This window comes from Xiphophorus hellerii, chromosome 10 (assembly GCF_003331165.1).
Source record: "Xiphophorus hellerii strain 12219 chromosome 10, Xiphophorus_hellerii-4.1, whole genome shotgun sequence".
Taxonomy (NCBI): Eukaryota; Metazoa; Chordata; class Actinopteri; order Cyprinodontiformes; family Poeciliidae; genus Xiphophorus; species Xiphophorus hellerii.
The window spans coordinates 2,416,191-2,429,548 of NC_045681.1; the positions used below are offsets into that span (position 1 = coordinate 2,416,191).

A 13,358-nucleotide genomic window follows, 5' to 3' on the forward strand; every position below is an offset into this window, starting at 1 on the left:
GATCATCATCATCTGACATTTGATTATACATAAATGGGTGAACATTTCATGTCCATGCGAACCAGGAGGAAGTTGGGATTCACCTGGTGTGGTTGACGCCACAGCAGGTGAATCGTTCATAATTTCATTTGATTGTTTATACGTAGTTATTCTCTCAGTGGGTTTTGTCTCTGGAGAAGAGGTTACATGTATTCATTCTTGTTTTAAAAATTTATGGGATTGACAGGGTTTTTTTTTTTTACATCAACAGTCAAAATGTGCAGAATAAAGCATCTCCATGTGTAAAAAAAAAAAAAAGTCCTATTCAAAGTCCAGAACTAAATAAAAAAGCAAGACTTTTCAACCTTTTCAGCCAGTTTTATACTTCTGCACTGCACTGAGAAGTAATGCTGGTGTAAACATTGGTCTTCCTAATCCGTCTGATTGAAGATACTAAAACTAAATCCAGAAGAAAACCTCAGCAGAGGAAGTTTAATCCCGATAACAGCTTTCTGTTTCCCTTTTTTTTTTTACACATTGGCAGTGCATCTACGGATCTACAGCGGATGTTTCAGCCTGTGATTGTTTTTCTTGCCTTTTATTGGATCAAGCAGATGGTGTTGTTGTTGTTGAAATGTAAGTACAGGCTACTGCAGGCTTTGGCCATATTACACCAAGCAGCAAAGCCCAACAGCAGAGCTGGAGTCATGTCATAAAAAATATTCTCTTCTCACCTGAGGCCCATTAGTCTCTGCTGGTCGTTGGATTTCGACTTTCTTTGATTGATTTTGTTTTATTTTTTTCTTCTAAGAGCGCTCGATGCCAGCGCTCCAGAGGGTGTCGGCTCAGAAGTAAACACCACTTGTAAACTGTGAAATATTTCAAGGCTTTTTCTTAGAGATCAACAGAAATATGCTCCAGATTTTCTGCTTCTTTTTTTTGCTGCCCTTTACTCCAGCTGGTTGATGAAGTTCTGACTAACCGCAGTGACACATTCCCACCGTTCTGCTCGTGCCAGCCTGTTCCCGGACAGTTTTGTCTGCGTCTCTAATAAGGACTTCGCTGTGAAATCCCGTCCTATAGCTCGATTTAAGATATCATTGAGTCACATGTAGATAATGGGTAGCGGGTTTTCTTCCCTACAGAGATCCTGGTCCGCCTGCCAGCTCTGTGTAGTCTGGGAGACGACGGGAACGCAGCAGGTTTTCCCTGCGCAGCGTTGAATTTGCTGATTCCAGTCGGAGGTCTTAACATGCTGGCGCCGGTACAGGGACTGAATCAGAGACAGTGCGGCCATGTTTACTTGGCAAAGACACTCATCCATGCTAATAGATGTCTCATCCTGACAACGTGCAAATAAAAGAAATTAATTGCTCTTTTTTATAATTTATTTTTATTTTTGTCCCTTATTGTTGGAATTAAGGAGGCAGTATCATGTTCTAAAGTTAACTCAACAAAAACATACTTAGAGCGTTCCTTTGATTTATTCACACATGTTTGAGAAATCCTTTAATCTCACATAGCAACCAGTCAGCTGTGCAAACGCACCGTTGGACCTAGCCCCGCCTTCGAGGCATAGCTTCTCCCCCCCTCAGCTCCTTCAGACTAGCCAGCAGCAATTAGCAACGCGTGGTGGAACTGTGCGTCAATATAGGAGCAGCTTCTCAATGAGACCCAATTTCAAGACGTTAAAGTAGGAAGTAAATTTCTTTTAAGTCATATTTTATATGACTTCAAAAGAGTTTTAAGTCATGTAAAATTTTAATTTTAAGAAGACATATCTTCATGAGACTATCTTGGTAAGGCAGAGTATCTTCAGTCAGAGGCTTCTTCAGATTCGCTGTAATACAGACTGCTACAGGAGATCTTTCCTGCCAACAGCCATCAGTGTCTATAATAACTCTTTGAAGAATCTGAAATAATGAGTTACAACAACATTTAACTTCCCTGTGGGGGATAAATACAGCACTTTTTTTAACAACTGAAGGTATAATAGTTACTTGATTATAGTATAAAATTCCTGGAAAATCCATAATTCTGCCCCTTTAAAATTGCACAGGTTAGTGGTCTTTGCCCTGCACAGGGTTCAGATTTAAGCCTGTGACCTCCACATCCTGGAAGCCTTATGGGACGGTGGAGGTGGAGCGGATGTATTAGAGTGACTCCGTCTGGGAACCGATGCTGCATCAGGGCTGCAGAATAGGAATCGTGGGGGATGGTTAGCAATCAATTCGCTTCACTGTGAGCCACCAGTTGTGCCTTGCAACACAACAGGCCCGGCTCACTCCCTCCACAACGATAGGAAACAGAAAACGTTTTGCTGTGTGCCCTCTGCGGCGTACTCAGATCAGCAGATACTGTCGCTTCGGATGTCTTTATGTGCTAACTCATCCATGTATGCAAAACAGAGGCAGCATGAATCAAATGGAAGTATTAAATGTTTTAAAGAGGAAGCAGTTTAAACAATTTTTCTTGATTTTTGTGGTGCTGTTGTGATTAATAAAAGTGATTATAATAGCTATTCATTACTTTTTTTACCCAACTGTATGATTGTGACTGCATGGCACAGAAATTATGGCCCCACAAACACAGATATTACTCTTGAAAAACATTTCTTTTTATCATACATTTTTTAGGACAACACTCCCATAAAGAAGTGGGATTTGTATCACTAAAATGCCCATATTTTAAAAATTACTGATAATTATGGATACATTTTTATTGGACAAACAGTGAAAAATTGTAAAAAAAAAAAAATCCAACAGTTCAATGAATTTTTATACTTCACTAGTTAGAATTTATCATGAGAATAAATCAAAATTTATTACAATAAATGATAAACAATAAACGATACGATAAATGCCCACCCCGATTGTTATTTAGTTTTTCTTTATATTTTGTCTCTCTATGCATCCCAGGGTCACATCATGATGAATCTGTAAATCATCTTTCAACCCTCCACTTGATGTCTCGTGACCCCCTGGGGGACCCCGCCCCCACTTTGGGAACCCTTGTTCTAATAAGTCTAAAGCTGATATTGTTAAAATATTTCCTGCAATGTTATAGGAACATTAGTAGTCATATAGCTGCTAATATGACTCTAAAACATATCCTGAAAGAAAAGAAATGACATGCAGATGCAGAGTACCGTTTTCATGCGTTTTTTAGATGTTTGCTAAGCTTTGAGCGAATCCTCTCCAACCTCTGCCGTCTCTTTCTCGCCCTTGCATTTTTCCAGAACTCTGTGAACTTCGTGGATGACAGTTTCCCCCCAGGACCTCACTCCGTGGGCTTCCCCGAGGGCGACAGCGTCCAGCAGCGCATCAAAAAGTGGCTGCGTCCCCACGAGATCAACTGCAGCAACTTTAAAGACAGAGGTGTCAAATGGTCCGTCTTCCGCACGCCGCGGCCCTCCGACATCCTGCAAGGGCTCCTCGGAAACTGCTGGTGAGAATCTGGAAATACATCCAAAACGCACACATTCCCAACAAATCTGCGACTGAAAACTGTCTGAAATTAGGAATAAAAGGTTTAGGAGATTACAAAACAGGCACTCAAACTAAGGCAAGGAAGTAATATAGGAAAACTGAAGAAAATAAAACAAAAAACTAGGCCAAAATTACTTTGGTTAACTTACAAGTAAGTTTTCATCAATATATAGGACCATGTTTTAAGTCAGTAATTGTTGCATATTGAGAAAACGTACTGCTTGCATGTATAAGAAGATATTTTCCCCATGTTATAAGCAATCTGTCCATTAAAAGTGTCAAATTTGGATTATTTGGTATATAATAACACTTTTAGTGCAAAGTTGATACTTTTAGTGGACTTTTAATTCAACTTTCAATGCAACTTTGCATTTAAAGTGTCATTATTTACCAAATAACACTTGATGAGAACAGTCATAAGCATTTATGTAGACTCCTTCATGTTCGTTACAGGGGTTATGTCGTGTTTATGACAATAAACTGATTCAAATAAAATGTTATTCTTGTGAGTTAGTTTCATCTTATTTCAAGTGGACTAAGATATTTCCACTAGAAACAGAATATTTTGTGTTTTTGCAGTTCAGAGAGATTATTCGGACACATCCTTTATCTGTGTGCCCTTCAGAGGGCCTGCTGAGAGTGTTGCCATCTTCCATCTTCCTCCACACACATAAAGGAACAGTTAAATGTCCAAATCCAAGTTTCCACTTCATCACCAGGACACAGGTTATCAAAAATCGCCCTCTCCAGAGGCAAATCGGTTCTGTCGCGACAGGATGTAACCCAGATTCTCACAGTCGAGGGAACTACTGAGGGCTCCTCACCTTTGTCCTTGGAAATGGTCGCAGCTGAATGCGACTTCAGAATAACAGCATCCATCGTCTGGACCAGAGGTTGCAGACATTTTTACTCTCAGTCCAGCTAAAGACAAACTGGTTTAGAACCGGAAATGTGGCAGTACCCTCTCTGAAAAGACAACTTAATAAATATCTACTATAGGGAAAAGTGAACACTTTTATTTCTGCTTTTATGTTTTAAAACATTTACAATAAAGAGGATTGATAATTTTTTTTAAATGAGATGTTTCCAACGTAATAACGAACAAAAAAATATCACTTGGATGCTTGTGTCATTTTGTTGTGGAAGTTTATTCCATAAAAAAAGCTGAAATCTACATTTATTTGAATGTTGGGTCTGCACTGTTTTAGCCAAATTTAGAGAACATTGTGGATTCCTGCACACAGAAACCCTTTTTGCTTCTAAACTGAATAAATCAACAACAAATATATTTGGAATGCATAGGCCTTTTCCCTAAAATAAGCATTTTAGCCATTTTGTTATTTATTAGCTATGTTTATCATAGCTAAGAGGAGTAAGCCAGCGTAAGACAATATGGTGGTGATACCGCGCATGCTACCGACAGCATATAGGGCTAACGTTAACATTTTGATTAATTTTAGATTTATGCTGATGTTTGCGTACTTAATGGAGTAAGTCCATGTTAGTCAGCATGCTTGTGATTCTCCACATGCTATCGATTACATTTTAGCTTACTTTAGCATTGATGCTAATTTTTAGCATGAGAACGCTGGGTTCCAACCGACAGGCACACTTTGGCAGGCCCCGTTTAAATTTCTTCAGAAATGTTCTACTGGTTTTTAATGTGTTATTCAGGCTCTTCTTCCATCAGATTGATGCAAACTGCTCTTCTACCCATCCAGGAACCTCAGAATATTCATGGAACTTCTTTAGAAATCTGAATGTGGATGCTAACATTGGCATTTGGACATGTTTAGCATTGAGATGCTATTCAGGCTTGAATAGCTTCGCTGACAGGCTAACTCCTTTTAGCACAACTTGAACACAATAGTTGTTTCCAGCATCCAATCATATCGTTTTTTGGGTTTTTTGAAGCAGAAAATTAGTTTTGTCATCCATAAATGTTGTTGCAGATGTCACATGTGCGTCAGATTTATGGGAGTACCAGAAACACGAGAATTCAAAGGTTCCGATTCTGGACTTTTGTTTAGAAGAAGAAAAAAAAATTATTGCTTTAAAATTGTAATTGATTAATCATAATTGTAGCGTTAAAGTCCTGGTTGTAGTTTACTTTGCTCCTGCTTTGCTTCATTCACAGGCTGCCTCAGTAGACCAAACCGCACTACTTTGTCTTTATCATTTGTAAACTCGGTTTGGAAAATCAAAATACTGTTTGTATAGAAGTTGGCAGTGATCCAGATGCATACAAGACTAATTATATTTGCTCATTGACTCCAAGCTTCCTCTCTCTGTTTTTTGTTTCTTCTGCATTTTTTGCTTTGAAATGAATTCCTCTTAAGTCGGATCGTCATGTTGTCCCCTGTCCCCCCCCCAAACGTAGAAAAATTACCATTTTCAGATGGATTTGAGTTTTTGATGAACTCATTTCTCGTGCATGCTAATGAGGAGTTGAGTCTCTGCTGCAGGGCAAATTAGCAGTAATGGGGCGTTAACCAGAAGGCGTGCAGGCCTGACTCTCAGAATGCGATTGATTTTTGAATGAGGAGAAATTATGCAGAAAGATTCATAAGTGCTCAAGGTACAACTGTGGAAAATATTTTAATGCAATGATTATGGTTTAATGGCTGCTTCTTCCTGTTGTTTCCACATCCATCCATCAGTCCCAATCTGCTCTTCGCCTCTGTTTTCTCATCCTCCACGTTGCCTTTTCTTGTTATTTTATTTTATGTTCCAGGTGATTGACGGTTCTTTGTGTTTCCAGGTTCCTGAGCGCGTTGGCAGTGCTGGCGGAGCGACCGGAGCTGGTGGAGAGAGTCATGATCACCAGAACCATCTGCCCGGAGGGCGCCTACCAGGTCCGGCTCTGCAAAGACGGGACATGGACCACGGTGCTGGTGGACGACATGCTGCCCTGCGACGACTACGGATACCTTCTCTTTTCACAGGTCAGGACCTTTAAGGAGGGATAGATCCATTTTCAATTATTAGAACAAAGCAAAGATTACAATTCCTAGCAAAAGTGGTTTTTTTTCTTCACATTTTATCACTAAAAACATTTATGCAATGGATTAGCATAAAGTATTTCATAATTGTTTATAATGTGTATATTTTTTCAAACTTTTTTTCAACATTTTAGTTCAAAAGTAAATTGTGAAACATGGTAGTGGCAGCATGATGCTGTTTTGATGCTTTTTTTCAACAGGGATATTGAATCTGATCCAAATTGATTGAAAAATGTAGCCTGTTAATGGCTACATCAAGTAATATGTGTTAAAATGGCCTAGTTAAAGCACCAATCTAAATCGACTTACAAATCTGTGATAGAAATAAAAAAAAAAGCAGTTTAAATATTTCATATATATATATTATTTTTTATTTTATAAATGTAAAACCTCCTAAATAGTGGAGTATTAGTGTTTATAGCGACTCGGATGCATTTTATATAAAATTATTCTTAGAATAACAATGTATTGAATTTGAAGACCTCTGGATTTCTTAGATAGTTAGCATGCCTTCTAGCTAAATCAAAGTTTGTTTTTAATGATTGCATCATAAAAAATTTTTAAAGAAATTTTTTGTAAAATCCCCTGCATCACCTGGGGGAGCCCTGCAGAAACCAGAGTATTTATCTGAGATCAAAACAGCTCATTATTTCATTTTTATCACAAGCGAAGCTCCCAGGACCCCTCAGCAGGAACGGCTAATTAATCAGCAATGACTCTGCAAATAAAAAGTTATGCAGTATGGAAGTAGTTAATAACATAAAACATACCTGCTGGAGGAAACTGTTCATCTCCACAGCAGGTAAACAACATTCCTTATCGAGATGTTATCTTGTAGAAACCATGTTTGCACAATCAAGCACAACAAGGAAATTCCTTCGCCATGGCGACAGAGTATGTAGGGAGTGCTACCTTTTACCTTTTATCTGTGTATCATTTTCATAAACCTTTGTACATGTCATTCATTGACAGATTGCCTGACTGGAATTAAAAAATTCCACTATAATAGAGATAACATTCACTCTGTTTCCTCCTGATTTCACTCCAGGCTCAGAGGAAGCAGCTCTGGGTGGCTCTGATCGAGAAGGCCTTGGCCAAACTCCACGGGTCCTACTTCGCCTTGCAGGCAGGGCGCGCCATCGAGGGCCTGGCCACTCTGACTGGGGCGCCCTGCGACTCCCTCATGCTCCAGGTCAGCTCCACTAATCCCCGAGAGGAACCCATCGACACCGACCTGATCTGGGCCAAGATGCTGAGCTCCAAGGAGGCTGGGTAAGAGCTGGGCGGGGCTACTGACCGCACAGGAAGTAGTTCATGACACTAATTAATATCCAGGGTTCCTACAGGGGCTGGAAAACCTCAGAAATGCTTTTCAATTGAGTGTTTTCAAGATTTCTAAAGTACTTCAAAGTATCGACGTTTTACACGTGACGTCACGCTCTCCAGAACTCCGCCCACTCCGCCATGATGGACGTCAAAACAACCAATGAGCTCCTTTAAAGCTAGTCTAAAAACAGACATCTGTAACCTAATATTGCTTTTATTCAGTTGATTTCACTTTAAAAATGGTCATAGAGTGCTGTGTGATCAGCTGCAAAACAGACAAGGACAGAAACCAAACTTGTCATTTTATTTTATAACTTTTAGTGAGGAAAGATTAATAGCAGCCGTCAATAATAATGACTGGTAAACTCACGGATTTGCAGCAAACACTTTTTAAAAGGTAAGAAAACTAACGTTCATATGCTTTACAAGTAACTATGATTAGAAAGATATCAAATATTGCATTATGGAAAAGGTACGTCTAACTGTTGGTAACCATGGAGACAATGCTGCACCGTCATGTAGCCTAGCATGTATGGAAAAAACTGGTTAGCATCTGGTCTTTTGTACGTTTTTAAGTTTTCTCCGGTGTAAAGGCAGACGCTGTTTATGACGTAGTGACATAAATCATGTGGTGTGAATTCAGGTAAAGTCGTCAGGAGGGAGGAGGGATGGCATAGCTCAAGATTTATTTCAATGGTGATACACTTAAAACAAATTCAAGAAACATTTTCACTGAACAAAAAATTATGCAGGCAAAATGAATCTTTTGTTGACCACAATTTTTTGCTTTCATTTTAATTTGGTTGCACATAACACCACAATAAGTAACTCTTACAGAAAGTAGAATTGGGTGCACCCATTTATTTATTAATAAAAATAAGGCTTGTATCATATTCTATTAGCCTTGAATACAACTAACATGATTTAGAGATTCTTTCTCTGTAGAAATCAGGTTAGTAGGTTTTATTAAAATATGTGTTTACAATAGAATTGGTTTTGCATTTTTCAAAACGAGATAAAATTTTAGTTTCACACGACTTCTTTTAGCTTAACAGTTTGGATACCTCAGCTCTAATAGAAGCACATTGGGGCAATAAATCATGGTTGTATAAAATCAATATTTTGTTGTTGTTTTCCAGTTTCAGCCTGTAATAATTAGCATTCAGCTAAGATAAGATCAAAGTATGTGACTGCATGTGTGTTCCCTTGTATTTTTATTTGTTAGGTTTCTAATGGGAGCTTCGTGTGGAGGCGGGAACATGAAGGTGGACGACGCCGTTTATGAGTCCTTGGGTCTGAGGCCCAGACACGCCTACTCCATTCTGGATGTTCGTGATGTTCAGGGTTACAGGTAAAAACCACTCTGACTGCGCTCAGCGTCTTCATCCTTTTTTCTCCTTCTGTTGTTTTTCCACCATTTATTCACTGAATGGTGCAAAATGTGTTGCTTTCTCTTTGAAAATCCTTCTTCTGTTACTGGTGGATAAATGAGCTAAAGACTTGATCACCCTTGAAAACGGATGCACATCACTTCACATTAATCAATGCGATCGTTGGTGGATAGTTCATCACGAAATGAAAGCCTCTTCTGTCTCGAAAGAAGCTTAAAGTGCCAAAAATTATCACATTTAATCTGCTCAAGTGCCACATGTGGTCACTTCAATTTACTCTCTGAAAATAAAAGGCTGAACAGAAAATCGTTTTGGTTTCAGGTCATTGAGGAAATTACAAAGACGATTCAGAATTGATTGAATTTTCATTTGCTGCAACTCAGATTCTCCATTTTGGGTTTTTATGATGTTTCTTAGTGAGACGGTGGAACTAAAGGTGCATTCAGACCAATTTTGTTTAGTCCGCTTTAATCCAACACTGGTCTGTTTGCCTAGAAAGTCCAGTTCGTTTTGGGAGGTGTGAATAATAGAACACTGATGTGGACCAAAAAACCCACAAACCTAGGTGTTGGTTCGGTTGAAGTGAACTCTGGTGCGGTTCAAATTTGTATGTGAGCACCAAGTGAACTGGAGAGTGCTCTGATCTATAGCACAATGCATTCTGGGTAAATGCAATCAAAGCAAACATGCAAGTTTAATGCTAGTGGGAGAAATGGCTCCTGGATTTTTACCAAACACAAAAGAAAAGTCCTAGGACTGGTAAAATCCATTTGTTTTCATTTGGTGAAGAAGGAAGTTGTGCCGGTTTTCATGTTATTTCTTTCAGTGGTTTTTAGTGTAGCACCCCCACAGGCGAGGAGGGGAACAGGTTTTCCAATTGGTTTAGTTGATTTGACTCATTTTAGAGTGAAAGCAAACGCAGCAGCTGAAAATGTAACAAATGTTGCAACTTCAGTCCATAATCAAACCGAGTCTATCAGGTGTGAAAACAAGCTAATGAAGTTGTTTTGCAGGTTGCTGCGGCTGCGTAACCCATGGGGCCGCTTCTCCTGGAACGGCAGCTGGTCGGACGAGTGGCCGGACTGGCCTCAGCACCTCCGGCACGAGCTGATGGCTCATGGCAGCAGCGAGGGCGTCTTCTGGATGGAGTACACCGACTTCATAAAGTAAGAATGACTCTACATAAAAACACCCTGCTGCAGGGAATTTTGTTATTATTGTTTTCCAGGATTAAATTTGCACTAACTGTAAAAAACTGGATAGCAAAGTATAAGCTTCCACTTATTTAGTTCATGTGTTTAAAACTTCATTCTGTTTTCTGCGTTTTGGTTGATGACCTTAAAAATGGCACAGAAAACAAGGAACTCTTTAAAAATGCTACAGTTTTCAATTTGGTATCTTCAAGGTTTTGAATGTGCTTGATATCAAAACTGCACAGTTTTGTAATAAAATTAAATATAAAATTTTATTTGAAGCCTAAATTTAGAAATTATTTATTGTTGAAATATTTTCATAAACCAAATAAAACAATTAGACACATTTTTTCTCAGACTGAAGTTAAATCAGTCTAATTTTTCCCTTGTTTAGATTAATTAGAATTACCACAATTATTTTATGACATATAATTTTGTTGGCCAAATGCTATCATAGCACATTATTATTAACAGTAATAAATTATATAATATAATAGTGAATTGAAACTGTCTTCTTGAGTTCATTTGTATTGTTTTTATCTGGAAAAGTTTGAAAACTAACCTTGTAAATATTTGAAAATGCATGAATTTCACTGTGGGAACAGTGTAAAAACTTTGAGTGAAGGTAATAAACGTGGAAATAAAAGCACAGATTTATTCAAATTGACCTCTTTTGATGTCATAAGAGGTTTAAGGAAACGTGTTTTTGGGAACAGGTTTTATTTTTACTGCCATTGTTTTACAACTGTAATATGACACAAATGGAAAACCTGACCTTGACATGTTTACCGCTAGCTTTAAACGCTCATCTATCTGGAACGGTTTGAACAGCAATGTAACTTTAACTTTGACTTAATGTACCTGGTGACTTTATTTAAACTTCTAAGTCAGGGATCAGCAAACTTCACAGCTTAAAGACCCATTTCTGCCAAACAAAACTCATTTAAAACTCAACTGTCACTTGACGTATTGCAAAAATAGACAACTTGTAATGTTAGATGAATATCTATGCGTTGAGATTTTTAAAGTACCACAATTTCATTTGTGTTTTTAGGATTCAAAATAAACATAAATATACAGTTTTTTTTCAGTGGGATTAAAAAAATAAGTAAAAAAAATTAACAATCATTATTTGTGGAAATTTATTACAAATATTGCAGGAAAAAAATCAATTAAAACCTACATTTGTTATTCTATCTATATTTAAAAACATAAGTTAGTTTTTTATCATTTTAACCAGTTTTAAGAACCATTGTAGAAGCCACAGACTTTTTCCATAAGTAAAATATAGACATTTTGCAGTTTTAGTTTGAAAAACAGCGTAAATCATCTGTTAACCTAAAGAAAGGTGTCTGGGACAGATGCAAAGATAAAACTATCTATCACAGAACATACACATTGTTTCCTAGCCACTCACCGTTTGGAGTTAACCTCATACAGAAACTCCTACTGGTGCCCCCTAGTGGCTCCCAGGAGTGACTGCATCCTGTTGAACCGATACTGTATCAGAATTCAGGTTTGTACTGTAAGCTGTCATTGCTGCGGTATTTACAGTCACTCTGACGAACTGTATTTTCTCTCTTCATAAAAGCTGAGTCAGCGTGTGTGTGTGTGTGAGACTGCTAACGCATCGCTAACCCACTTCTTCTTGTGTTTACACAAACACTGTGCGGTCATAAAGGCAGTAATTCCCAGCAGCAGCAGCAGCCTTCCTTTAGTGCTGACGCCCCGTAACAGCTGATGTCAAACAGATTCTTATTAGAAAAACATCAGTGTTGTTTTATGATGACGTGATGGCAGACATTTAGAAATCTCTGAACAATTCATTTCCCAGCTGGTTTTTACACCAAGCAACATTGTTTTTGTGGATTTTTAGAACATTGTGTTCACTGAAAGTCATTACACACACACACACACACACACACACACACACTGGGATGTTATTGTATGATTTCGATGGTTGCCTTGGTTGCAGCCAGAGGCTTAGATTTGTCATGCCTCTCAGTGATTGTGAAATCTTTTCCATATTGAAGTTAATCCGGTCTTTTAGTCGGATGAAACATTAAGTATCAGATTGCGTTTTTTTGTTGTTTTTTTGTCTGGTTGATCATGTGAGTCTGAATCTTTTCTTCCCATAAAGTTGACCATCTTGTTCCTCTTTGTCATAAAGCATCAGGTGTAAAAAGTATTTATTCCCCTCCAGACTCTCATGTTTTTCACATTTCAACCTTGAAATTTGGTGCGTTTTATTGGGATTTTGTGATAAACTAAAACATACTCATGCATACTTCTGAATTTAAAGGACAATAATAGTTATCAAAATGTTTTGATGGACATCTTTAACGCCATGTGTTTGTCTGCCATGTGTTGGCAGGTTTGTGATATTCTTTAAAGTTTCTGATTAACTCTAAAGTTCAGGATTCCCTGCAGTCTAATTGGTGTCCCTCCTTGCTTCCTTCCTTTTTCGTGCCCTTTCTTCCTTATCTGCCTCCTCTCTTCTGTCCTTCCTTGTCTGTCATTCTCTTTCTGTTATTTAATTTGTCCTTCACTTCCTTCCTTCATCCTCTCTTTCCTTGTTCCTTATTTCATAATGCCAATTCCTCCATTGCATCTTTCCCTCTTTCCTTCCTTGTCTCCTCTCCTTTGTGTCCTGCCTTCCCTCCTTTTCTCTTAGTCTTCTATAATACTTCTTTTTCTTTTTGTGATTGCATCCTTGCCTTATTTTTTCCTTCCTTCTTTCCTATATTTCGGCATATTAGGGCCATTGTAAAAAAGAAAATAGTAAATTTCTGCCAAAAAAATTCAGAATTTCAAATGTTGAAAATTTTATTTTGAAAATTTCAAAGTTTTCTAGAAAGTTTCTGAGATTTTGACAGAAATGTACTCCTTTTTTCTATCTACAAAGCCCTGATACACTTTTGTAAAAATCCCTCTTAAGTTTTTAATCTACACTAAATGACTTTATTTGCTTGATTTTAG

General features: G+C 38.1%; 1 protein-coding gene across 2 annotated transcripts in view; it reads left to right on the plus strand.

Annotated features, from left to right (window-relative positions):
* capn15 (calpain 15) overlaps positions 1-13,358 on the plus strand; it is a 58,160-nt gene that overhangs the window by 33,984 nt on the left and 10,818 nt on the right. For both annotated transcript variants that reach the window (XM_032575223.1, XM_032575222.1), the window contains exons 3-7: positions 3,218-3,426; positions 6,229-6,412; positions 7,518-7,741; positions 9,021-9,146; positions 10,200-10,352. In XM_032575223.1, coding sequence (XP_032431114.1) covers positions 3,218-3,426; positions 6,229-6,412; positions 7,518-7,741; positions 9,021-9,146; positions 10,200-10,352 — 896 coding nt within the window. The remainder of the gene's footprint in view (positions 1-3,217; positions 3,427-6,228; positions 6,413-7,517; positions 7,742-9,020; positions 9,147-10,199; positions 10,353-13,358) is intronic.